The sequence below is a fragment of the Eulemur rufifrons genome, chromosome 10 (assembly GCF_041146395.1).
Source record: "Eulemur rufifrons isolate Redbay chromosome 10, OSU_ERuf_1, whole genome shotgun sequence".
Lineage (NCBI taxonomy): Eukaryota > Metazoa > Chordata > Mammalia > Primates > Lemuridae > Eulemur > Eulemur rufifrons.
The window spans coordinates 35,369,666-35,396,454 of NC_090992.1; the positions used below are offsets into that span (position 1 = coordinate 35,369,666).

Sequence of the window (26,789 nt, forward strand, 5' to 3'; positions counted from 1 at the left end):
AACTCTGGAAATCACCGGAAAGTTAATTATGAAATTGTAAAAAGAATCTCTATATCTGTATATGTGTTTTTTTAAAGCACAACATAACAGCAAACTGCAGAGACAAAGAGAAGCTCTTAGAATTTATTTTCCCAAACATCAGAAATGGGAGGCTATAGCAAAGATTCCTGTGCTTCCAAATAAAATCCCATCAAAGCATTTGGGAACAGGAAGGCTTCCAAGGTACAGGATGCTGCGACACCGGTCTCGTGGCCGTGGGAGCTGGCGAGGTGTCCTGGCCCTTGCTCCCCATCTGTGTTCCCCGGACCCTCCGCTGAGGGACCTACAGCTCTTCCTCACGCTACCCTCCCTCACCACGGCCCACTTGAAGGAAAGGGTTGATTTTTCTCTGAGCTAGAAATCATCTGCCCCAGATGCCCCACCATTTTATAGATGGGGAAACTGAGGACATTTAGGTTCTAAGGCTCTTTCCTTCCTGTGCATGCCTGGGTTTCAGGACTGCTGCATTTTGACGCCTGTGTCCCCGTGTGGCTCAGGTCTGCTCCACAGCCCGAGCGCTAACTGATGGTGGGGAGCAGGCTGGGGACGTGTCCCGCTGCTGACAGAGGGTCCACCCTGCCCCTGCACAGCCAGGCCATGCTGGCATCTTCCTGAGTCCACCTCCTTCTTGCCTGGGCTGCGTTTTTGAGCAATACAGGGAGAATGAGGAGGGCTCCTTGTGCAAGGCTCGTCTGAGACCCACGGAAAGCCATTCCTGTGGGGACACAGGCACGCTCAGAGCTATTGATTCATCTTCAGAATGTCTCCAGGGCTTGGGTTTATCTCTGGTGGCTTTTACCACCCCCAAAGCCACCTCCACCTGAGTCGCTGCACAGTAATTGTATGTAAGTGGCACGAGTGGGTGTGTGCTTGTGTTGGGGTGCATGGGGGAAGTCACTGTGCCTGCAGATCTGCACTCCCACAGCCTCCTGCAAGTCCCATTAGTGCCATATAGAGGCGTCTTGTCACATGAGTGAGGGAAAGAAGGAAAGAGGGAGGGACCAAGAGAAGGGGTAAGTCAATTGCAGCTTGTTCATGTGATGGAATCTTTAGAGCAGTTAAAAAGGAACATGCTGAGGCCGGGCACGGTGGCTCACACCTGTAATCCTGGCACTCTGGGAGGCCGAGGTAGGAGGATCGCTCGAGGTCAGGTATTCAAGACCAGCCTGAGCAACATAGCAAGACCCCGTCTCTACAAAAAATAGAAAAGTGTGCATGCCTGTAGTCCCAGCTACTCAAGAGGCTGAGGAGGGAGGCTCACTGGAGCCCAGGAGTTTGAGGCTGTACTGAGCTGTGATGACGCCACTGCACTGCAGTCCTGGTGACAGAGCAAGACCCTGTAAAAAAAGAAGAAGAAGAAAACAAACTAAAACACACATTCTTGCTTTTACCTCTTAGGTAAAAAAAAAAAAAAAAAAAAGGAACACATTGCAGCCATAAACGTGAATGACTTTTAAAAACAGAATCAAGTAAAGCAAGTTACAGAAGAATGTATACAGTCTCCCGATGTGAAGTGTGCAACATGCACAACCGCACTCCACGTACACACAGACACACATTAGGTTAAACTGCATCAAATTGCCCGTATGTGACCATTTTTGACATACACAGATAGCAGTTTCAATTGATTCAACCTAAGTCTAAATCACAAGGCACAGTCTGTCCATACCATGGATTATTGCTCGGCAATCAAAAGGAATAAATGATTGTCACATGCAATATTTGCCTGGATCTCAAGGGCATTATGCTGAGTGAAAAGTAAATCTCCAGAAGTGACAGACTGTGGTTCCACATACACAATACGCTGGAGACGATGACAGCGTGGAGGCAGAGAACAGATGAGTGGTTGCCAGGGCCAGGGAGGGGAGGGCAGGAAGTGACAGCGGCTATAAAAAGGTAGCATGGGGACCCTTGTGCTGAACTGTCCTGGATCTTGACGGCGGTGGTGGTCACAGGAATCCACACATGATGCGCGTTGCATAGAAAATGCCCACATGCACACGCTCGTGCGCACACGAGTGTGTGCATAGCTGGTGAGATCTGAACACGGTCCTGATTGTGACGTTGTACTACAGTGACGTAAGAAGTCAACACTGGAGGAAACTGGATGTAGAATATACGACATGTTTCTGCATTATTTCTCATTGCGTGTGAGTCTACAATTATCTAAAAGTAAAAAGTTAAAACACACACGGTAATGATTAGGACGAAATTTAAGGTAGAGGTTGCTTCTGGGACACGGGGTGGATCGTGCAGATGGGGAGAGGCATACAGAGGGCATTCGACTCGATCCATGCTGGTTCACTGCTTGCAAAAGAGAAATCTGAAGCAAATACGCATGCTATTAGGACCCTACGAAGCTGGATGGTAGGTACACAACTGTTGATTGTATCATTCTCTTATCTTTTTTACGTGTGAAATAATTCATGATTTTTTGAAAGCTGATCTTGCTTAACTCCTTTCATCTGGAGGCGGGACTGGGCCTGGGATCACAGGCCTGAGGGTGCAGGAGGCCGGCCCAGGGCCCGGGGAGGGCTCAGTCCCCACTCTGCAGACCACCGGGGGGCAGCCAGGGCAGGGGCTCCCCTGGAGCAGGCCCCCTGTGTGCGAGCCGCTCCCGCCTCTCTCTGCAGCCCCCGGAGAAGGAGGGCGCCCTGCCCCGGCAGGTGGGCAACAAGACAGAGTGCGGCCTGTTGGGCCTCGTGCTGGACCTGAAGCAGGACTACGAGCCCGTGCGCACCCAGGTGCCGGAGGAGAAGCTGTACAAAGTGTACACCTTCAACTCCGTGCGCAAGTCCATGAGCACCGTCATCAGGCTGCCCGACGAGAGCTTCCGCATGTACAGCAAGGGCGCCTCTGAGATCGTGCTCAAGAAGTAAGCGGGGGCAGGGTGCGGGGAGCTGGGGACATCCGGGTCACACAGCGCTGGCCGCCATCCAGGCTGGGCCTAGAAGCCTGCCCCGGCTGGAGTGGCCACGTAACACCCATAGGCACAGAGGCAGCCCTGCCCCAAGTCACCCACCAAGGCTCACCTCCAGGGCACCTTGCCCACTGCTTTTTCTACTATATCCCCTTGAAAATTTCTATAGAGTCCTCCTCCCTTTCAGAGAGTCCTCCCCAACCTCCTCTCTAAGTCACTGGATCATTAGGAAGTTCTATCCATTATCGCACTGAGATCTCTCTTATTTCACTTCCCTTGGTATAGACTCAGTTGATGGTGGCTATTCACAGCTCCTCTGACTCCAGGTGCCAGAAATAAGCCTGGAGAACTAAGCAAGTCACTTCCCCTCATTGGGCCTCAGTTTCCCCACTTGCACATTGAGGGGATTGGGCCAGCCCAGTGGCCCTTAAGCCTGGCTTACACATTGGAATCACTCTAGGGAGCTATTAAAGAATCACTGATTCCTGGATTCACCCCAGACAGATTGAGTGGGAACCTCTTGGGCGGGGCTCACACGTGGTTCTTTATTAAATGCTCCCCAAGTACTTCTAATGTGCAAGCAGGGTCAGAACCCCCAGCCCGGGTTTTATGTCCTCGGCAAACCGTTTTAGCTGTGGAACTGTTTTCTCAGATGCAAACTTGGGAATATACAACAGATCACAGTGCAGCTGTCGCTGAAAGGCCTGGGGCGGACGCTGCACGAGGCTGCCTGAGTTCACCCCGCCTGGGCCCGCGTCTGGGCTGGGTGCGCCCGGCCCTGAGACCTGTGGGAGGTGAGGGGATGGGCACCAGCTGCCAGCCACAGCCAGCCGGGCATCACCAGTCGGGAGGAAGATTCCTTGGGCTCCTCATCTCCCTCCCATCCTCCCCCAGGTGCTGCAAAATCCTCAGTGGGGCAGGCGAGCCCCGGGTCTTCCGGCCCCGAGACCGGGATGAGATGGTGAAGAAGGTGATCGAGCCCATGGCCTGCGACGGGCTCCGCACCATCTGCGTGGCCTACCGCGACTTCCCTAGCAGCCCCGAGCCCGACTGGGACAATGAGAATGACATCCTCAACGATCTCACCTGCATCTGTGTGGTGGGCATCGAGGACCCTGTGCGACCCGAGGTAGGCGCCCGGGGCCAGCCAGGTCAGGAAAGGGGGCAAGGCCGGGAGTCCAGGCAGCTGGGTGACCTAGAGTAAGTCACTTCACCTTTCTGAGCCTCAGTTTCCGTGCAACACCCGTGGGATCTTACCTGATCCTAAATTCACACTCCCAAGACCAGCATAAGCCCCAGTTGGCATGGGGGTGCTCAGGAGGCAATCCTCAAGCTGCCCAGCCACCAGGAGCTCTTGCCTCTGGTCCCGCAAGGGGCAGATGTGGGCACTGCCCTGCCTTAGAAGCCTTTTGCCTCACAGGAGCCAGGATGCCTTGTAACAAATCCGCAGCCCTCGATTCCAGGGTCCCTGCAAAGAGCACACCCGGATGTCGTTGCACTCAGGAGGGTCTGAGTGTGGTGCCCAGTCCTGACGCCGTTTACCCTAGGAGCTTGTCTGGGAGCACAGCTGGTGGCCTACCTTTACCAGGTTGCCAGGGGAACAGAGCTAGAAAGTTAACCGAAGGTCACATTCTAAAGCAGAAGGGAAGGGGGTGACAGCACCCACCTCACAAGGATCAAGGGAGGTGATGCCTATCAAGGGAGTGCACCCAGTGGGTGCTCAGCTCATGGTAAGTCTTCAGTCCCCTTTAGCTGAATCTGCACCGCGGGGTGGAGGGGGCGGTGCCTGAGAATTCAGTGCTGGGGGTTTGCGGGGTCAGGGGCGGATGGGACATGGGTGGTCTGTGCGGCCACCCAGGCTGAGGAGCTGTGGAGAGTAGAGCAACCTGCCTCGAACCTCCAGACGCTGCTGCTGGCAGACAGGGAGCCCCTGAGGAGAGCTCAGGGCACGAGGTGGGGGCAGGAGGGGCCGGTTCCACGTCCCCTGTCCTCCGAGGACTAGCTCAGCTGCTGAGCCTCATTGCCCAGCCAGCCCCAGCCGGGCACAGTGGTCTCGGCTGTGAGATTCGGTGCCGATGCCCTGGGGGCCCCTCCACTAAGGGCAGCTTCTGTGTGCCCGACCTGCCCTGACGCCACCGTTCTCTGAGGCCTCTGGCCATTCCCTGCTCCTCTTGGAGCCTCAGTTTCCACTTCTTTAAAGTAAAAGGGACTAGACAAGATGCTCTCCAAGTTCCTGGCCCTGATGGTGTGAGACTCCGTGTTCTAAAGAAAAGTAGGAGGTCACAGATATTGACTTTCATATTTAGGCTGCAGGTCAAAGTGTGAGCCCAGGCATCAGACAGGCCTGGGATCCTGAGTGCCAGCATTGCTGGCTGTGTGGCGCTGGACTAGTTCCATAACCTCTCTGAGCCTCAGCTGTAAAGGGGGACAATAATAGTGTCCCCCACACCCACACCCTAGAATATTGTGAGGCATCCAGTCATGCATCTACAGGCAACAAATAGAGCATCTGGCATGAGATCGGTGGCCCATAAATGTGGGTCCCCTTCCTTCATGCCTTCGCTGGCACTCCAGATCCAGTGACACAATAATGGCCCTCAACACAGAGCATGGCCTACCGAAGGTGCTCTGTAAGTATGGGATGAACGAATGAGAAGGAGGGAGACCTGAACCCCAGTCTTCCAATGCCGTGTCTCTGTCTCTCTCACACACACACGTGCACACTCGCTCACACACGGAGGCTCCTGTGGGGGTGTCACTGTGGCTTCCTCACTCCTACCCAGATGCCGAAACGGCGCAGACAGTAGTGCCCGGGGAGCCTGGCACTGGAACCGCGTGCTCCCCTGCAGACGGCCTCCCGTGCGTGGACAGGCCGTGTCTCAGCGCCCCGTGGGACGCTGCTCACCTCCAGTCTAAGGGGTTCAGGCCTCACCGTGACGTGTTGCCTCCTTACTGACAATTGCTCAGAACAGCGGCAGAGACTCACACCTGCTCAGCACCAGGCGGGCCTGCCAGCACCCTGTGGCTCCCCTGCCTGCCCGGCCCCACGGCCTCCCGCGGGGCCTCCCAGAGCTCCTGGCTCATCACCCTGCCTTGGAAACATCCTGAGTGCATGGAAAACAGCATTGGACACTAACCTTTATTTGGCCATGACCCACAGTGACAAACGTGTTTTATCTCATGACTCAGTAAACACACACACTCAACCAAAATAAGAATTTCACAAAGTACTGTGATGCACTTCAATATTTTCTATTCTCTCCTATTTCTTTCGTTTTTTTAAATGCTGGTCACCACCCACTAAACTGATTTCACAGTCACTAACAGGGCATGACTCGGGGTTTGAGCTGCTGATCTGGTCCAAACACGTCCCCCTCATACCCTCCAATTTGCAGATGGTGACACTGAGGCCTAAAGAGGGACAGAGATGTGCCCGAAGTCTTGCTGTAAGTGGCTGAGTGAATCCAGACTAGAACAAGTTTTCTGCCTCCCTGCCCCAGGGCCTTTGCCTGGTGCCACAAAAACAAAGGACAGGGAGAGTAGTCCTAAGTGACAGGGCGAGGAGAGCCTGAGAGGGACTGAGTTGGGTCCCTGGCATTTTCTGTTGACAGTACAGTCATCCAGAGAAGCTGGCTTCAGACACAGACCCTGGGGAAGCGAGGCCTGGATGCAAGCCCCAGCTTTGCCACTGACAAGCCGCTTCCCCTCCGTGTGCCTCAGTCTTCCATCTGTGAAATGGGAGTTTGGCCCTGCCACCCCCCGCCCCCCGCACAGGTCCCCTGCCCCCAGGTGCCCCCCAGGCCCAGCTCTGACATCCTTAGACTAGAGCCGGCTGTCTGGAAGCCTCACCCTCAGGTCTACTTCAGTCCATGCGTCCCTGCTGGTGGCCTTGGGTCAGTTCTGGGATGCATATTCCCAAGTCGTAAACCGTATTTGAGTGACACAGAAGAGTCAAGGAACACGGGTTTCCGTCCTGCCTCTGCCCCTCCTTCGAAGATGCCCTTAGATGTGTCGCTCCCCGGGGCCTGCCACCCCCCCCCACCCCACCCCCCGCCGCGAGTGCGCAGCCGCAGAGTGCGCCGCAGGCAGCACTGCTCGAAAGCATCAAAGCTCAGACCTCCTGATTCAGCCTCGCCCGGCGCGGGGGATGGACATAGGGCCCAGGAGACTGGCAGGTTTATTTTCTGTTTTTTTGAAGAGAGGTAATTCATGCCGCCTCTAGCCCCCCACCCCCATTGCCACCCCAGAGGCAGCCACCGTCACCAGTGTTCTGGGGGACCTTCAGGGACTGTCTGTGCCGGTGGGGCTGTGCCTTACAGGATTCTTTGTCGCCCTGCCTTGACTCTCACGGGCTAACTCCCTGGTGAGGCTCAGCCTGAAGGAACACCCCAGCCCAGATCCCCTCTGGGGTCCTACAGACCTGCTCAGAGTCACTCTGCAACTGCAGGAAAACAGTCGGCGCCTCCCTCGGACTCCCCGGCTGTCGAGGGGTTGAATCTCCACGTTGTCTTCCTCCCACGAGGGACCCAAGGCCGGAACAGACACACACACCTGCCCATAAGCCCCCACGGCAGGTCCCCTTTGTGAGGCTGATTGAAGCCAGTGCCGATAGAGCCATCAGGAGAGCAGCGGTCTGGGATTTGCCGGTTAGCCGGGGGTGTTTGGAGCCCTGGAGGCACAGACAGCGGCTGTCACCAGAAACAGCAGATGTTTAAAAGCCTTCATTTAATGAAAACAGGAAGCGCCCATTTCCTGGCTCCTTTTCCTCAGTGAGAAAATATCCAGGATAATTTTAGCAAAAAGGAGTCATTTTTCCCCTAAACTTACTTATTTTTAATTTCACAGCAATTTCATGTATGTGGAAAGCATATTTGAACCAGATCGATGCTTCTGGGGTTTGAGTCTTAATCGTGGCTGGATCCTCGGTGCCCAGGGCGGCTGGATGTCTGACAGCTGCTTGCGCCGTGAGCGAGTGTGCGAGCAAGTGAGGAAGTGCTGAGGGCAGTGCGAGGGGAGAGCCCCCCGGGGAGGGATCAAGAGGGGCTCTTGAGCAGAGAGCCTTTCACATGTGAGTGGGAAGTTCTGACACCCAGGCAGAGGGGACGGCAGGGGCAAAGGCAAGGAGGTGAGAAGGGGTGCTAAGTGTTGGGGGGCCGCTGAATACCCCTAGCACATTTATGAGAGAAAAGCCTAGCAAGGGAACTTGGAGCCAAACTGGGGGGTTTGCATGTCCCTGCCCTGTGCTTGGCGCCATTTGTGCCCTGTCACAGAATCTACCCAGCCTTCATAAAGGGTGGGTAACTATTGTCCCCATTTTACAGATGGGAAAATCGAGGCTCCTGTGGAAGCCCGGGGCAAAGCCTAGCCCAGCCTTCTGGTCTCTGAGCCCTCTCTCCACGACGCAGGGAAGCCTCCGCTGAACAGAGGAAAGTGTAGGTCCCTAAAAGTTAGCCTCCTTTTCCTCATGGAGCCAACGTATTTGGAGAGGCCCAGAGGGTGGCCAGTTTCAGCTCCATGAGACAGTCTTGAAAGCAAGGGTCTTTCTGAAACAGCAGTCACCTCATTCCCAGTTCAGGATGTCCCACCGCTCCCAGTACCTGAAGGAGCAAGTCCCTTGTTCCGGCACCTGACCACAGGCCCCTCTCCAGCTTCATGGCCACCAGCCCCTACCTGACACCCTCCCTCAGCCTCAGCACTCCCAGCTCACCTGCAGCATGGCCCCGGGCCAGTCACACCTCAGGCCTTCTGTGCCTGAGACCTCACACACAGTTCTTTTATTTATTTATTTATTTATTTTGAGACAGGGTCTCGCTCTGTCACCCAGGCTAGAGTGCAGTAGTGTCATCATAGCTCACAGCAACCTCAAACTCCTGGGCTCAAGCAATCCTCCTGCCTTGGCCTCCCGAGTAGCTGGGACTACAGGTGCGAGCCACCTTGCCCAGCTAATTTTTCTATTTTTAGTAGAGATGTGTCTTGCTCTTACTCAGGCTGGTCTTGAACTCCTGAACTCAAGCAATCCTCCTGCCTTGGCCTCCCAGAGTGCTAGGATTACAGGTGTGAGCCACCGCACCTGGCATCATGGACAGTTCTCTGGGGCCATGACCAATTTGTGTTCATCTGTGTGGCCTCAGCCCCAGCACAGTGCCAGGCACCAGAACCTCAGTTGGTGTGGACTGAAGGGAACCAACTCAAACATCCCCTCCTCTAGGAAGCTCTCCCTGATTTCTCCTCCCTACCCACTTCCTTCTAAAGTAACAGTGCCCTCTGTGCTCACTTTGGCAGCACATATATTAATACCAAAGTAACAGCGCCCTCCTCTGTGTTCCCAGAGCCTTTTGTATAGGATTGTGCCCAAAACTCTGCCTGGGTACAAGAGTACAGGTCTGCCATGTTACCTGAGAAAGGAATGGTTATGGGAAAGAATCGGCTAGACTTGTTCTACCGTGGAGCAGTCGGTCCTGGAGGGAGTGGGTGCCCTGTCATCAGAGGTGTGCGAGCAGAGGCTGGTCAACCATCTATTGAGAGGACACCTGGGAGTGGATCTAGGCAATGAGCAGAGGGTCAGAGTCAATGACCCAAAGTCCCTTCCAACTGCAAGACCTCAAGCGTGTTTGAAACAAACGTAACCTAAATTCTTCCTCCTGGGGGCGGGAGCCAGAGAAGGTGTGTGTTCCCAGAACAGCAGCTCTTTGCTGCCCTCTGGGGCAGGAGACAGCAGGCGGCTACAGCCCAGGTCGCAGCCATTATGAGGACATCAGTAAATTACGTAAGTGGGATCTTGGACATTCCACATCTCCACTCCCTCCAGCTCTGTAAGAAAGAGGTCACATTTGCTTATGTGAGCAGCTGCTGTGGCCTGAGGCAGAGGCCTAGTTCCCATGGTCCCCCAACCCTGAGTGGGCACAAGAAGGCTCCTCCCCAGGCCCTGGAAGTAAACCCGAGAGCAGGGCCATGGTCAGCTGGCCCTGCTCCAACCATTCAATGACAGGGCGATCAGTGCCAGCCACTGCAGAGCCGGTCTCCTAGACACCTGCGGCAGCTGGAGAGGCCTCCTCACCTGGACACAGAGCCTGCCCTCCAGGGCATCCACTCCTCACGCTGCCACCGGACGGCCGTGCTCAGGAGCTATGTGTCCTCCTGCCAGCGTCAGGGTGGAGCCCCCGAAGGAAGGGGACCCACAGGCTGGGGCTGAGGCAGGTGGCTGCTGGCCAGGGCAGGGCAGAGGGGCAAGGCAGAGGCAGGGGGACCAGAGGGGGCTGGGCAGCAGCCCCACTTGAGACGATGGTGGTGGCGGCTGAAGGAGCAGCAGGCGGTGCAGATGGGGTGGACACGGGCAACATGTTTTCAAGGTCAGTCTTTGTTCTTAAAATTTCCAAAAGCAAAAAGGGGGCCAAGCAGGCAGGAGTTGTCCACAGCCAGCTTTCGGAGCAACGTCTCTACCCTTTGTATTAATGTTAGTTTCCTACGGTGCCGTAATAAAGTCACACAAACCGAGTGGCTCAAATGGTAGAAATTTGTTACCTCATAGTTCAGAGGCTGGAAGTCCAGCCCGTCCGCGATGAAGGTGCAGGCAGGGTCGGTTCCGTCCGAGGGCCATGAGGAGAGCCTGTTCCGTGACACCCCCGCCGCCCCCAGCTTCGAGGGCTTTGCTGGCGAGCTCCACTGTTCCCTGGAGCGGAGGAGCAGCGCCCTGATCACTGCCTTCATCTTCCGGGGGTCTCTCTTGCATGTCCCTGTGTCCAAATTCCCCGTCTGTATAAGGACACCAGTGATCATGGATTAGGGCTCACCCTGATGACCTCATTTGAACCCGATTACTTCTGTAAAGACCTCTCTCCACGTGGGGTCACATTCGCCGGGGGCTAGGACTTCAGTGTGTCTTTTTGGGGGGACACAATTCAACTCCTACCGTGTTCAGACTCTCTCAGCGGTGGCCTGGCGGGGCAGATGTGGGAGTGTGCCTGTCACCGCGGTGTGCAAGAGGGGCGGGGAGTCAGACTCAGCCCTTCCAGGCCCGAGAGTCTGACATGCTTTGGTCTTCCCCTGGAACAGGATTTTCCTCCTGCCATGTTCTTTCCCACTCAAGGATGATTTGCAGCAAATATTAGTTTATTATTTGTCATTGCCCCTGGGTACGAATTCCTTTGTTTAGTTGATTTGTGTTGCGGCTAAACAGCTACGGTGGCCCCAGGGTAGTTTTGCATCCTGTTTGCTGGGCAGACCCCCAGCTCTGCACAGGGGCGGCTACTGGGCCCAGTGGGGTGGGGGGGAGCCTCTCTGCCTTCTGATTGGCTGAGTCTGATCTGGCATGAATGGCCCAGACATCTGTCTGTCATTACAGTCAGGAAGGGCAGGACACAATCCTTACCGTCCCAGTGAAATGGCATATTTTACGGGAAGCATAGTCATCCATATTTGTTCCAAACCAATGTCACATTCTGTAAATAGAATGCCCACAAATGCAAATGTCCCCCCAGGAAACTGAAAATACACAAACAGATTTATAATCAACAGTTTGCAGAAAGTGTGTATGGGGACGAAGCAGGAACAAGTTTCATACACAGGAGTGGAGTGTTCTGCACTCTTTTCCCAGGCCAGATCTGGGGGCGTTTATTGAAGTCATTCCGAAGTCGTCACCCAGGTCAGGACAGCCAATGGTTTCATCTTGGAATAGACTATCATGGTTGACAGGTGGTGGTTGCCTGGGACTCTGTGTTAACTACATCAGGGTTTAATCAGAGGATGCTGTAGTCGATTAACAATGTCTGCCATGGGTACAAGAAGGGAGGCAGTGGCCCATGTGCTATACATGCGGTCAGTATCTTGTGGTCATCTAGTTCCCTTTCCATGGAGCTGCCTGTGAGACAGGCTCACTCTGGAATCCATGAAGACAGGGAGGGTCTGCCCGAGGTATGCCCTCCCCCATGGCTCCTGCCCTCCTGCCTAGGTCCCAGAAGCCATCCGCAAGTGCCAGCGGGCAGGCATCACGGTCCGCATGGTCACTGGTGACAATATCAACACGGCCCGGGCCATCGCCATCAAGTGTGGCATCATCCATCCTGGGGAGGACTTCCTGTGCCTGGAGGGCAAGGAATTCAACCGGAGGATCCGCAACGAGAAGGGGGAGGTATATGTCCCAGCTTGAAGGGTCCACAGAGGGAAGAGCTTGGGTGGGGGGCTGGGAGGCATGGGTGCTGCATGATTGTACAGAAGCCAGCCAGTGTGCCGCTGAGAGCCCAGTGACTGTGGCCGAGTCCCCTTCCTTCTCTGGGCCTCAGTTTCTCTCCCAGACCCCACCAACCACCGGCCACCCCCCCATGCCTCTCCAGATCGAGCAGGAGCGAATCGACAAGATCTGGCCAAAGCTGCGGGTGCTGGCTCGCTCCTCCCCCACGGACAAGCACACCCTGGTCAAAGGTAAGGCTTGGGCGGGCACCAGGCCGGACGCCAGGCCCTCCTCTCTCCTGGCACTTGCAGCTTCTTCCCAGGAGGGATGGGGCTCCTGCCTGGCATTCTCTGTGCCAGGGGATGGCCTCTGTCACCCCCTTTTCAGCCCCAGGAGGCCTGCTAAGAAGGGCGAGAAGGAAATAGGGACTGTGAGTCTTCCCTCTGGGCCTCCAGCTTCTCTAGGCAGCGATGCGCCTGGGCCGGTGTGGGGTCCCAGCCTCACGGCTCGAGGGCTAAACGGGGCCCAGAGGCGCTTTATCTGGCTGGTGCGGTGCCTTTTTAACATTGACTTTGAATGACTTTATACAGACCCTGCCCTCTCGCCTTGACACAGTCTTCACCACCCTCACCGTCTGACACTCAGACCACTTCTCTCGTGCTCAGTCTGGCCCCAGAGCTTATGAGTTTGGGACCTGGGTCTGCCTGGTCTCCGAGGCCCCAACCAACACCTGTGACCAGGACCCCGGGGAAGGGCTGTCCTGGGAATGGCAACCTGAGAGATGAGGCCAGAAGCCAAATCCTTCTCCCTCCCGATCCACCTCCAGAGAGCCGCGCAGAGCTGAGGTGGCAGTGCTGGGCGCTTTTAGAGTCATACAGTCCCGGCTCCACCACTGACCCGCTCTGTGGCGTTAGGCAAGTCCCTCCACTGCGGGACTCAATTTCCCCCTCGGTACAATGGCTGGGCATCTTGGGTTCCTCTCTCAAAGGTGCTACCTGGGATACTAATGGAGGCAGATCTGGCCTGGGGACAAAAACACAGAACCCCAGAACCCAGACATTGGGGCAGCCCACCCCACTCTCATTCACTCACTCATTCTCTCCATGGCCGTTTACTGAGGATCTGCTGGGTGCCGGGCCCTGCTCTGAGCAGACATGGTCCTGAACTGCTGGAATTCACGGGCCAGGTTCCACGCAGCGGACAGTGAACAGTGGTGTCGCTGCACAGAGCCGCAGGCGGCACTGCTGGCAGGGAAGGTGTCCTGGGATGCACTGCTGGCCGTCAACTCAGGCTAGGGAGGCGTCAGGTCACCATGGAAGGGCCATCAAAGCTGGGAAGGGCTCCGGGGCTTACGAGGGTCTGTGTTGGGGACAGAGCAGTCTGAGAGGGCCCAGAGACGAAAGATCCCCAGGCGCCTCCGAGGAGTGGAAGGAAGCTCAGCTGTCCAGGCCAGGACCTCGGGGCGGGAGAGGGAAGCCGGAGGGGACTGGAGAAAGTGGGGGGGTGGCCGATCCTGCAGGGCCACCAGCACCTGCCAAAAGCACCTGGCTGTGACCTGCTCCGTGACCCCAGGCTTGGGAGCGCGGGAGGGCCGGGGCTGGGGAGAAGCATCGTGGTTTTTGACCCCTCCCACCCTGTGGTATGGAGAGTGGCCTGGTGGCAGAGGGACCAGCGGGACCGTCCAGCCTGAGAGGTGCCTCCTGCCCGAGGTGCTGACAGCGCCAGTGGAGCTGGCACCACAGCGGCCTGACAGGTGTCTGGGTGGTGTTGGGGCGCTGTGGGGGGGCCAGAAGAGGAGGGGCTGGGACCCCTCCAGCCTGTCTGGGACCCCTCCAGCCTGTCTGGGACCCTGCCTAGTGCCAGCATGTGCCTCAGTTTTTGAGAGGGCCGCTGGGGTTAGGAGTCACAGAAGAGACACACTTGAGGGGAAACGGACGCATTTGGGGCCCGATGACGTCCAAGTGGAGCCGTCGGGAAGACAGCTGGACACGAAGGCAGGAGAGAGCTGGGTGGTGTCTGGGAGTGGGAGGGAGGAACCGCTGAACCCAAGGGCTGCCGCTGCCCACCGCCTGCCTGCGTGATGGCAGAGGCTGAGAACCCAGGAGACAAAGGGGGAGACGGCCAGAGGGGTGGGAGGACAGCCAGGCGAGCGTGCTATCGGGAAGGCAAGGGGGGAGGACAGCCAGGCGAGCGTGCTATCGGGAAGGCAAGGGAGGAGGCCTGCAGAGGAGGAAGGTGTGGTCCGCAGTGGCAATGGCTGCTGAAAGGCCGCAAGGACAGGACAGAGGTGTGACCACAGGAGGCAGCCACAGGAAGGCCCTTGGCGACTGTGCACGGCAGAGGCAGGCCAGGCTGGCAGAGGGCAACGGGGCCTGGGGGAGGTCTCTTCCCAGCTCTGTGCTCTAGAGGGGCAGCGAGCCGGCCCTGCAGAGGCCATGGCAGCCTGGGAGCCACAGGGAAGCAAGCCGACCTCTCCCTGCCTTGGAGGAGCACCCAGGCAGGCAGGGGACCAAAGGCCAAGTGGATGAGCCTGCAGAGGCCAAGTCAGGGTTTGCCGCCAGCAGGGCGGGAGCAGCCAGGACGATCCCGGGGCACAGGGCACTGGGGCTGGGCCTGTAAGAGGAGCTGCCGGTGCAGGGCCCCAAGTCAGGGAACAGCTGCTGCTGGCTGCGCAGATGGGAAGGCGCACACACACCCTGTTGGGCCCTCGGGGGGTCAGAAAGGCTTCCTGGGGAAAGTAGCTTCTGAGCTGAAAGTGCAGGACAGGCGGGTGACAGGTGTACATCCGGCCAAGAGAACACCCCGTGCGGGGACCGGGCCGCAGGGCCAGCTCTGTGGGACCACGAGCACAGATTTCAAGTGCAGCAAGGGCTGCAAGCAGAGAGGTCAGAGAGGGGGAGAGGTCTGGTCACAGCGGACCGAGTAAGTAGAGCTAAGAACGTGGATGTTCTCCTGAGGCCGAGGGGATGTAGAATGACGTTCTTGTTGTGGGCCGGGTGGGGCAGGCCGGACGCGGAGGTTGCAGAGAGATCCTGGGCTTGCTGGCGGGAGCAGGCGGGAGGGGGCGCCCAGAGTTCATGAGAAGAGATGTGAGATGCTGGTGGCAGAGGGGATGGGGACAGAGAGGAGAGGAGGGTTTCGGTGGAATTTTGGAGCCAGAGTAGGCCGGCCTGGGTGATACGTTCGACGTGCAGCATGAGAGAGGGACATGTCAAAGTTGACACCCAAATTCCTGTCCCGCCCGTGGACATCTCCGTCTGGACCCCCATGAGTGGCAAGTCCCACAAACTGCACAGGCCCCCAGGGATGACATCCTTCACCCACCCTTCCCCATGGGCCCCAGCTCCATGCCTGGGCCGCACGTCATCCAGTCTTGCTGTTACGCACTGAATATTTTATTGAAGGTGAATGTCCGGGAAGAGGTTGAGGCGAGAACGGTGGGGCAGGGGCACTGGCAAATGGCACAGCCAAGGCCTCCTCGAGCAGGACTGGCCCCCCCAGGGAGAAGGTGCTGGCGGGGCAGATGGTGGGACCCTGCTGAAGCCCTGGGAGCTCCGGAGCAGCAGAAGGGCCCCTGAGTACAGGCAGAGGGGACAGTGTTTCCGGTTGGGTGGCCATCGGTGAGGCCAAGGGCTGCAGAGAGCAAGGGGGGAGGGGAGCAGACCCCAGGCCCCAGAGGGGCTCAGGCCAGCCCGGGGCTAATAAGCTGCCAGCACACCCTGCAGTGCTGGCAGCTGTTCCCAGCCCAGAGCTGGGAAGAGCCACGCCAGGAGGAGGTGGCCAGGCAGGGCCCAGAGATGAGGCAGTGCCCAGCGCATGGCCCTCCTGGGGGTCACCGCTGGCCCAGGCTGCCCCGCACCATGGTGGCCCAGGGCCCTGAGCACACTCCTACCCCCACAGGCATCATCGACAGCACACACACTGAGCAGCGGCAGGTGGTGGCCGTGACAGGGGATGGGACCAACGATGGGCCTGCGCTGAAGAAGGCTGACGTGGGCTTCGCCATGGTAGGAACGGCTCACAGGGGCCCTGGGGTGGTGTCTGGGAGGAGCTCATAGGCAGGGGCTCAGGGGGCTTGAACTGGTTGTGCCGCCCCCGATTCACACTCGGCCCGCCTGCCACCTGCCTTGCCTGTGTCCAGCACTCTCGAGGCTCAGCCTGGCCCCCAGGTCTTCCTGGAAGGCTGCAGGGAGGCTCCTTGCTGGGGAGAGCTTTGGGAAGGGGGCACTTGCAGGCTGGGGAGGAGAAGGGGCCGGGACGAGTCTTCCTGACGGCAGAGGGTTGGCTCAGGGGGCCTGGGTCTGTGGGGGGTGAAGGGAGGGGTGTCCTTGTGTGGCCTGGCTGTGCCGGGCCCATTGGATGTATGTACGGGGGGTTGTGCAAGACTGAGGATGTGGAGGGGGTGAGGACGATGGTGCTAGAGTCACTCACATCCCCTGGCTGCTCCACCCAGGCTCCTGTCCCTGTCCCCACAGGGCATCGCAGGCACTGACGTGGCCAAGGAGGCCTCAGACATCATCCTGACGGATGACAACTTCAGCAGCATCGTCAAGGCGGTGATGTGGGGCCGCAACGTCTACGACAGCATCTCTAAGTTCTTGCAGTTCCAGCTGACCGTCAATGTGGTAGCCGTGATCGTGGCCTTCACAGGAGCCTGCATCACGCAGGTGGGTCCTCAGAGGGGCATCACAAAGCCTAGAGGAGGGTGGAGACCCCATGGGGACCTCGGGTCTTGGGGCACCCCAGGTTGTCCGTGTCAGAACACCCAGGGATGGGGCACCCGAGGACAGAGTGCCTGCTGGGGGATGGGAGCTGCATCACAGACCTCAGGTGCAGGCACCAGCCCCGGTGGGGTCAAGGAAATGAGGTTCAGAGAGGTGGTGTGACTTGCCCAAGGTCACCCAACAAATGGGAGATGTCAGATTCACACGCCCATCTGCCTGGCCCAGGCACAGGCCTGGCCCTTGCTCCAGGAGGTGAGAAAAGGAAGGCAGGGGAGGGGCAGGGCCCAAGGGGGGTCAGGCGGCCAGCTGAGGGCAGAGAGCAGTGGGCCTGGGTGCCTTGGTCCTGGGGTGGAGTCTGGAGTGGCCCAGGAGATGCCAGGTGGGGGCAGCAGGAGGGGGCCAACGGTTCTATCTCATGGGGAGTCAGGGAGGGTCCTGTTCAGATCACCGTGTCTGGGTCCCGAGCAGTCTGCAGACTCACTGCCTCTTCACCCCAGCCCTGTGAGGCAGGAACTGTGATGACCCCATTTCACAGAGGCAGAAACTGAGGCTCAGAGGATGGACTGGCCAGGCACCTGCCATTGCTCCCTCAGCCTCCTGGTACCCGGCCGGCCTGCCTGCTGCAGGGGCTGACCAGCCTGGCCTGGGAGGAGAGGGTGGGCTCTCTGAGCCTCGGGGAACCCCCGAGACCTGACCCCTCCCAGCAGCCACCTGGGCCGACCAGCCCCTGCCCACAGGAGCCCTCAGAGGCCCAGAGTGCAGCACCAACCCAGGAGCTGTGTGGCCCCGGAACGCTGCTCCCCTCTTTGCATCCGGAGCCTGGGGGTGTACTGGCAGCTCCCTCCACCCCAGCGCCAAGAGTCAGCCCTGAGCTGTGGCTGAGTTCCCTTCTGCCCTCGGGCCCTCCCTCCTGGTCTGCGGTGAGAGGCTCCCTCTAGTGGCAGCTGGCGGGACACTCCCATGGCAGCAGCAACTCACACAAGGCTTCTTGGAGACCAGGTCTTGATGCCCATAGGGAAACTGAGGTTCTGAGATGACTGTCAGATTGCCTGAGGTCTTCAATTGAGTTGGTGGCATGGCTGTGCAGGCACTGGTGGGGAAACAGGCGGATGTGCCCCTGAGGCGCATGAAATCAGAGAAGGCCGAAGGGCGGAAGAAGCCAAGTGGTGGGGAGGCTGCCTGGAGCCCCAGGCGTGGGCAGCAAGGCTGGTCCCGAGAGGTAGGAGACGGCCAGGAGGAGGGCCGTGGTGAGCACGTGGGAGGTGGGTGAGGGTACAGGCTGCAGGCTCAGGGGGCCTGGGGAGCTGCACTGAGAGTCGACAGAGGTGCCCCTGAGCTTACCGGGTCTGTGGGCTTCCTGGAGGAGGTGTTCCACAGGCCACCAGGTGGATGAGAGCAAAGCCACAGAGAGAGGTCTGGGCTAGAGAGTGGCTATGTGGGGGACAGCTGGGTCCCCGAAGCCAGGGAGACAGGTGTGGGGGAGAGCAGGGCCACCAGGACACAGAGGCAGAAGGAGGGAGGAGCCCAGAGAGGGAGGAGGGCCAGGAGAGCGGGGCTGGGAGTGCAGGGCAGGCAGGGGCCAAGTGCGGCAGGGAGGCCAGGCGAGGGGGCTGGGGAAGGGCTCCCTCTGTTGTGACACAGAAGTTGATGATGACCTTGGAGAAAGGCATTTTGGAGGTGTGGGGGGGCCAAAATCCAGCTGCCGTGGACAGAGCAGGCAGGGGTGTGAGGAGGGAGGAGTACAAGTGGATCCAGCTCCTTTGGGCAGTGTAGACGCATGGTATGATTGTGTGCGGAACACTAAGAATAATGCGATCCCCATCTCAGCCAAAGAGAAGGGTCTGGAGGGATTCCTGGCAGAAAGTGGACAGTGGTAACCTCTAAGTGGTGAGATCCTTGGTGAGTTTTAGCTTCTGCTATTCCTTACTTGGCCAAATTTCCTACCATGAAAATGCATTATTTTTGGAATTGTCGATGTATACAATAATTTTTTAAGGTAAGGTGGGGTGATAGGAGGCGAGGAGAAATTGAGGGACAGGAGAGAGAGATGGAGGCGGCAGGAGGTTGCAGGGGTGGGGCCTGTGCAAGACAGGGGTGGGGCCTTGCTGAGATGGGGGCGGGGCCTTGCGGTGGGGGCCAGGGGCCAGGGACCAGCCTCAGCCAGGAGAGACCCAGCCATGGGGGCTGGAGGGGAGGAGGTGAGATGGCGAGAGGTGGCTAACCTTACCGGAAGGCGGGGAGTTGGTGGCCACTGGGCCTGGGGGACTCAGTTTTCTCCTGAGGGCAAGACAGGGTTGGGGTGGGCAGGTCTGTGCTGTTCTCAGCCTGCTCGGGAACCCCAGGGGCCTGCTGCTCCCACGCGGAGCCCTGCCTAGCTTCAGAGCAGCAGCGGGTGGGCCGTTGCCGTGACAGCCCTATCCACGGCCGCTGTCCCCAGGATTCCCCTCTGAAGGCCGTGCAGATGCTCTGGGTGAATCTGATCATGGACACGTTCGCCTCCCTGGCGCTGGCCACCGAGCCGCCCACCGAGACCCTGCTTCTGAGGAAGCCCTACGGCCGCAACAAGCCCCTCATCTCGAGGACCATGATGAAGAACATCCTGGGCCACGCCGTCTACCAGCTCACCCTCATCTTCACCCTGCTCTTTGTTGGTGAGTCCCCCGCGCCCTCCCGGCCCTCTGCGGCAGGGTCACCACCTTCTGGGTGCACCGTGGCCCAGACCCAGCCTTCTGGAATCACATCTGCCTCCTGTGTTGCTAGTGGGGAAACTGAGGCCCAGGGAGCTCGAGGAAGTTGCTCAAGGCCGTGCAGCCAGTCTTGGGCAGGGCCAGGCCGTGTCCCCGGTCTGGCTGACCCCACAGCCACCAGGGGCTTTTCCACTGATGACAGCTCCCGCCACCAAGCACACACTGTGCACCTCGTCACAGCCCGTGGGAGCCTGAGGCTGGGAGGGGGCCGTGACTCGCCCGCAGTCCGGCCCATTCCCGCACCTCGTCCTCGCTCAAGGAAGGTTTCCCCGCCGAGGCTTCCTTCGGGAAATGCCACGCGTGCCCGAGTAACGGCCACCTCTTTTCACAGCGCTTCCGCTTAGGCCCCCTTGTTTCTGTCTTCTAACCCCTCGGCGGGCAGGCGCCTTGGCCTCCACCCCACATCACACACAAGGGCACTGAGGCTCAGAGAGGCGAGGTGACCTGCCCAGGGGCACACAGCCTGTCTGAGGAGGAGCCTGAGCAGAGAACCAGGTCTGGCTGGGGCTGAGACTGGCCTGGTTTCCACGGATGCTTCAGAGAGGATCCTGGCAAAGCCTGCCCCACGTCACAAATGGGGAAACAGAGGCCCAGAGAGGGGGAGGGTCTGGCCCAGGGTCACACAGCAAGTCAAGGCCAGCGCAGCGTCCCCAGTCTGGGGCAGCTCCCTATACGTGAGCCTCCTGCAGCTGCGCCTTCACTTGTCCTCGGGCCCCGAGCACCATGGAGGTGGGGCCTGGGGCCTGTTCCTCGGAGGACAGTCATCTTCTGTGAACTTGGAAGGTAATGTGATGTTGCCGCAGGAACCCGAGGGGCCTGAGGACATATTTCACTCCTGTAAAATTTATCGCAAAGAGCCTTAGAGGACGTTGTGTAAATGCCAAGCTAGAAGAGGCCCCGAGGCCACTGTGGGGTAGGGAGAGGAGAAGCATCAGCTTGCTTGCGGCGTCTCCACCTGAGCGCGGCCTGCGCTGCGTGGTCCCGGGTCCAGCTAGAATCTCACAGCCAGAAAACTCCCCAAGCCCTCCCGGCACCGCGTCACTCAGCTTGGCAGAAGGATACAGGACCATGTCAGACACCCCATCAGTGGCGTCCACACAGCAGACCCCCGAACCCCCACCTCCTGCGACAGTGCAGGTGTGAGAGAATGAGGCCACACGGGTGGGTTGGAGCCAGCTCGAGCTCCATGTAGGACTGGCATCTCTTGTGACAGCCCCAGGAGCTTCCAGAGGTCTCAGCAAGGGACATGCTAAGTTACGAAAAGCAGCACTTTTAGGGGAGCCCAAAGCCATGACCTCCCAATCCAGAATGAGTTTGCCAATCTGCGCTCACTTTTTACAAGCACTGTCACCTGGCAACAGAGCTGGCATGCCACCTTTACAGATTGCCACAGCAGAAGTGGAAGACAGTTCCCCCAAGGGCTTTGTCCCCTAGGGGAGAAGGGTGCTGCCCGCCCTTCCCTCTGCTCGCCAACCAGCCAGCAGCGCGGGCCCCGCTTGCACCCCACTGTCCAGATGTGCCTGCACGTCCGGGTGATTGACCTGGCTGCTCAGAGGGGGACCCCAGGAGGGCCGGCGTGTCCCCTGCCACCACCCTCAGCCCAGCCCCGCCCCCTCCTTGGCAGGTGAGAAGATGTTCCAGATCGACAGCGGGAGGAACGCGCCCCTGCACTCGCCGCCCTCGGAGCACTACACCATCATCTTCAACACCTTCGTCATGATGCAGCTCTTCAACGAGATCAACGCCCGCAAGATCCACGGCGAGCGCAATGTCTTTGACGGCATCTTCCGGAACCCCATTTTCTGCACCATCGTGCTGGGCACCTTTGCCATCCAGGTAGGCAGGCCCCGGACCCCAACCTGACCTGGGGCGGGCAGTGAGAGAGCGCAGCGCTCCGTGCCTGCTCTGAAGGCCTGTCTCTGTCTTCTCTGCCCCCTGTGACCTCCAGATAGTGATCGTGCAGTTTGGAGGGAAGCCATTCAGCTGCTCTCCGCTGCAGCTGGACCAGTGGATGTGGTGCATATTCATTGGGTTAGGAGAGCTCGTTTGGGGCCAGGTAAGTTCCGGGTAGGTTGCAGGAGGTGTCTCTTAGCCGGGAAAGGGAAAGAGCCCTGGATTGGGAAGGTGGGGGCCCCAGGAGTGGGTCCTGGGCTCTGCCATGGACTCACTGCCTGACCCTGGGCAAGGCCCTCCCCATCTCTGGGCATCTGAACAATGGGTGTTGGCCCAGGTCCCAAATACTGGTCCTCTGGGTACCACTCTCTATATTTTGCTTTATATCTGTGTACCGCTACGCCCGTTATTTACTTAACATTTTCTTTCAATTGTATCAGCTTTTTTTTTAACTTAAACTTATTTGAAAAGGCGACATTATATTATTAGCATGACTGGAAAATCAGGATCACTTGTCATAAATAGAAGCTAACAAAAGATTAATGTAATGAGAACGATGTTAGTAAACTCGAGCTAGATGCCACACTCAGAGCCTGAAGCCACCTTCCTAGAGAGAGACATCAGTCAGTGGTCAGCTGGTGCCGTAGCCTGCTGTCCCTGCACAGAGTCCTTTAGAGGGCTGAGAGGCAACGTAAGAGGGACAAACTCTGCCACATCGCAGTGCCTGTGGCCATCTGAGATACTCCCCAGCTTTGGGGGCCCCTGGCTGGATGCTCTTCCATCTTTGATCCCAGAACATTCTCCCACCGGTTCCCTTCCCTGTTTGCCCAAGTTCCAGTTCTCTCTCTCTCTCACACACACACACCCATGGACGGCTCTGACAACTTGCAGCTGAAAGACTCCTGACCCAGGACACCAGGCTTGGGAGAAGGACCAGAACCAGTCCTGGGCCAAAGGGGCTTTATTCCCCAGGTGCTTGGACAGCCAAGCAGCAGGGACCCCAGGGGCCAGAGACATCGTTCTTGCCTTCGCACTGTCTCCAGGCTAGAGCAAGAAGCCAAAGTGGCAACAATTAACTAGAAATAAAGGAAGTTTAGTTTCATCCAAGAGGATCTTCTTTAAACTTTGGAGCTTCTTTGGAAATGTTTTAAACTAGGTTTGACTTAGCAACCGCATTCCCTGGGCACCCTCAGAGCTGGGCCATCTTTATCCCACGGGGAGCTCTTGGTGTCTGGGGGGAGGGACTCATAAGGACTAAGGTCGATGCCAGTGGGCAGTGCTGAGCTTAAGGTCCCACGGAGCCCCCGAGTCTGAGTGTTCAGGCCAGCACCTGCCTGTCCCTGTGGGAGCTGTAAGGGGCCACTGACATCTGCCACCTCAGCCTCCCTGCAGAGCCTGCCTCTCAGGCCTCAACCCCATGGACAAGCCCTCTGGGGCAAGAGTAAGAAGGAAGGCATATCCGCTTTCCATGTCGCCTTCCCAGCCAAGGATTGGGCACCCCCAGGGCACCCAGGCCCTGCACTCCTGTTCCTCAGGCTTGGGTGCCCCAGGGCCCAATGTCCTCAGGTGGAATGAGCCCAAGAGACCTGAGGACCAGCCACAGGCCAGGCTCTTGCAGGACAAGTCAGACATTCCACCTCACTCAATCCTCCCCACTCCCAGAGCTGCCCCCAGCTTTACAGACGGGAAAACCAAAGCTCAAAGAGGTTAAATGACTTGCCCAAGGTCCCACGTCCAGGACCGTGTAGGGAATTCCAAGGCACATCTGCCCAACTCCTAAAGACCAAGATTTTCCACTATGGCCCTGGACTCTGGATGAATGAGTCAATTAAAAAGCAAATTAATAGAAATTGTAAAAGACTGAGTTGAGGAGCAGGTGAGGCGGGTAAAGGCGTGAATTGGTCACATGACTAGGTGAGAGGACAGGAGGGAGGGAGGGGAGAAAACCACCCAGAAGGACGGCCCCCTCGCCCTGCCTGACGGGCTGGTTCCCTTGCAGGTCATCGCCACCATCCCGACCAGCAGGCTCAAATTCCTCAAGGAGGCTGGCAGGCTCACGCAGAAGGAGGAGATTCCGGAGGAGGAGCTCAACGAGGACGTGGAGGAGATAGACCACGCCGAGAGAGAGCTGCGGCGGGGCCAGATTCTGTGGTTCCGAGGCCTGAATCGGATCCAAACTCAGGTAGGGGAGGCTCTCGCGGGCTGGGCCCAGGCCTGGCCGGGGAGGCCGAGTGCTGGAGGCGAGTGTGCTTGTGCCACCCCCAGGGCCCTGCTCTGGCACTGAGGGAGGTGGCCACAGAGGCGGCCTCGGGGAGGGCTTCCAGGAGCCCCTCCCTCAGGCCCCCGCCGGGCCTGGACGGGCTCTCACACCTCACCCAGCTTTGTGCATCCACGTTCCTCAGAGACACTCTCATGGCCACTAAAGAAACAGGCGGCCTCCTCAGGGACGGTCCGTCTCAAGGGGTCGCCGTGGGGTCACACCCACCATGGGTCCTGGGGGGAGTTCCCCTGAGAGGTGGGGACGGGTGGCTCCAGGGGCTGAGGGGAGGAGGGGACTGTGGCTCAGGGATCGGGGCGGCCCCCGGGAGGGGCGGTGCAAGGCTGGACAGAAGCTGCAGGCCAGGGTCGCTCCGGTTCTCCCTGGGCCCCGCAGTCAGCTGGTGAGGTCGGCCCGTCCAGAGGCACACGCAGCCTCCGCCTCCACGGGGCCTTCGCCACTCCCAGCCTCCCGCAGCGCGAGGGCCCTGGGGAGCAAAGGCCGGTTGTCCCTGCATGCACAGACACACGTGCACACCAGTACTCACACGGGAGCACACACGCCGGTGCGTGCCGGCCAGAAGTAGGTTTCTTCCCCAGAGCAGAGAGCGCTGGCCGCCACGTGGCACATGGCATACCCGCTCCAGGCCTTCAGGGTGAGGCAGGAGGGACTATGAAAGCAACACAGAGTGGGTCTCTTGCCCAGACCCCTGGGCAGCGGGAGCTGGGAGCTCATCCCCACACCTCGCCACACTCTGGGAGGTGTCGCCTTGGAAAACGTGCACCAGCTCTTCATCTCCATCCGGAGTAGCAAACAGCTCCCCTGGCGGCTCCCCACCCTCAGGGCCCCTCCCACACCTCACCTCATCTGACCCTCCCAGCCCCTGGGAAGTAGGTATGAGCCCCCCAGGCTTAGAGCTCACTGAGGTCCAACAGGTGACCCTTTCTGCAGAGCTAGCACAGCTGGAGCAGGGACCAGGAGCAAGTTTCAGACCCAGAGCTGCCTGCCACAGGCCTGGGCTCTGCTGCTGGGACCAGGACCCTGGCAGCCAGCCCTCTCCACTGGGCCCCTCCTGGGAGGAGCCAGGCAGCTCTCAAGGCATATGGCCCTGGTGCTGTCACTGCCCTGGTGGCAAAGCCACACAGGGGTCTCCAAATTATGGGAGGAAGAAAGGACTATAGTTTCCTGAGTGGGCACGAGCACCTATCTTGCCAGTTTCTGCTGAGCGCTAACATGGCCAGGTGCTTCGCCACTTACAGATGACTGTACCAGGTAGGTGGGACTGCCTCCTCTCAAGGACAGGAAACTCACTCAGAGAGGCGACTTGCCCAAGGTCACCTAGCTAGTAAGCAACAAAGCCGGAATTTGGGCTGAGGTCTGTCCACCTCAGAGCCCCCCACCACAGCACCGTGGCTCCACGCCTGGATCGAGGGAGGCCGAACACCCGCTCCCGTCCCTCCAAACACCGTGTTCAATCACTGCCCTCCCCGCCAGCCTCTGCCCAGCCCACTGGCCCCTGAGCCACCAGTGCAGGAAAAGGCCTGGGCCTCTGTGTCCTCCCTGGGACCCTGGGGCCGACAGGTGGGCCCAGAGCTGAGCAGACATCTTTCAGAGCCTTGGAGTGTGTCTGGTATTTTTTGTTTTGATTTAAGTGATGTCGTCGTTGTTGCCGTGGCTGCAGCTGTTCTCGTGACGTTGCGCCTGTCAGTCGTGTAGCTGTTGTGTTCGTTCTTCTCGCAACTTGTCTCGTTCTCTCCTCCGTTGCAGATTGAAGTAGTCAATACTTTCAAGAGCGGGGCCTCCTTTCAGGGCGCCCTGCGGAGACAGTCCTCCGTCACCAGCCAGAGCCAGGACGTAGCCAATCTCTCTAGCCCTAGTCGCGTGTCGTTGTCCAATGCTCTTTCCTCTCCGACCAGCCTTCCTCCTGCTGCAGCTGGGCGTGAGTGTGACTCCTTATCGCCTCCGTCTGGCACCACCGACGCCAGCTCCCGGGCGGGCAGGCGGGCAGGCGGGCAGGGGCAGGGGCTGGGGTACCAGAGGACGCGGGGGGCAGCCGGTCACCGTTAGGCCCAGGGGGCTGAAGGTCACAGCTACTGAAGAACGTCCCACTGGGTCAGATCACAGCCAGTCCCAGGGTGGCAGTCACTCAGCAGGCCAGGGGCAGCTGGGGTCAGGGCCGGGGGTGTCAACCAGGCAGCTGAGGGAGAAGGGGTTGTGACGGTCACACGTGGCTGGAAAGTCCAGGCTGATCAAACAATCACCATCAGTCAAGTGGGCTTCAGTGACCAAGTGGCCCCAATGCACCACAGGGTCCTGGTGGCCAAAGGGACTGAGTGGTCATCGAGGGGGCACGGAGTGTCCCGTTGGCCTGTGGTCTTACTTGAGTCAGGAAAAGTCTGGCCCATGGGGGCAAGGGTCAGAGTTGGGCAGGAGGCCGCAGTCTTGCAGTCAGAGTCAGGTGGAAGGTTGCCATGGGCCAAGGGGTAGAACCCTTTGGGTGGGTCACTGTCAGTCACAGTGGGGTCCAACCAAGAGAGGGGCCACATCATCCAGGGCTTTCCAGCTGCTCAGGGAGGCCCCCTCAGTGGGGGTCATGGTCAAGGGGGATGGTTGAGGCAAGAGGTCAAAGCAGGTCAGAGGTCACAGTCAATCGGGGGCCTCAGGTCACCAAGGGGATGACAGCCTGGAGGCCTCAGCACAGCAGTTCGGAATCTCTGCTTTCTTCTCGGCATTCCTCCCCTTGCACAGCTGGCGACATCAGCTGTCCTACAAACATGTGTCCCTGCAGCAGAGGTTGGAACACACGGAAGTTCTAGCCCTCCCTGGAAGGGACAAGGCCCCTGGCCCACGCAGCTTGACCTCAGTTAGAAGATGGCGGGTCGAGCCACATGTCTTGGCTGGGTGCCGGCAGGCCCTGAGGGATCTGGTCTAACCTTCGGCATCCTGCCCTCCTGTGCATGAGGGACAGCTGAGACTCTGGCCTCCTCCGTCTCCCTCCTGCCACGCTCATCTCCTCACGCCACCACTTCCGACCTGGCTCTCG

General features: G+C 58.7%; 1 protein-coding gene across 8 annotated transcripts in view; it reads left to right on the forward strand.

The window, feature by feature from the left end:
- The window catches only part of ATP2B2 (ATPase plasma membrane Ca2+ transporting 2), a 121,889-nt gene that overhangs the window by 88,513 nt on the left and 6,587 nt on the right, over positions 1-26,789 (forward strand). For 5 of the 8 annotated variants that reach the window (XM_069484427.1, XM_069484428.1, XM_069484429.1 and 2 more), the window contains 10 exons: positions 2,673-2,914; positions 3,854-4,088; positions 11,907-12,086; positions 12,289-12,376; positions 16,026-16,132; positions 16,601-16,792; positions 19,287-19,500; positions 21,221-21,432; positions 21,545-21,652; positions 23,489-23,671. In XM_069484427.1, coding sequence (XP_069340528.1) covers positions 2,673-2,914; positions 3,854-4,088; positions 11,907-12,086; positions 12,289-12,376; positions 16,026-16,132; positions 16,601-16,792; positions 19,287-19,500; positions 21,221-21,432; positions 21,545-21,652; positions 23,489-23,671 — 1,761 coding nt within the window. Of the gene's footprint in view, positions 1-2,672; positions 2,915-3,853; positions 4,089-11,906; positions 12,087-12,288; positions 12,377-16,025; positions 16,133-16,600; positions 16,793-19,286; positions 19,501-21,220; positions 21,433-21,544; positions 21,653-23,488; positions 23,672-25,513; positions 25,686-26,789 lie in introns of all 8 variants that reach the window. The other 3 variants (XM_069484426.1, XM_069484432.1, XM_069484433.1) reach the window with 3 other exon arrangements.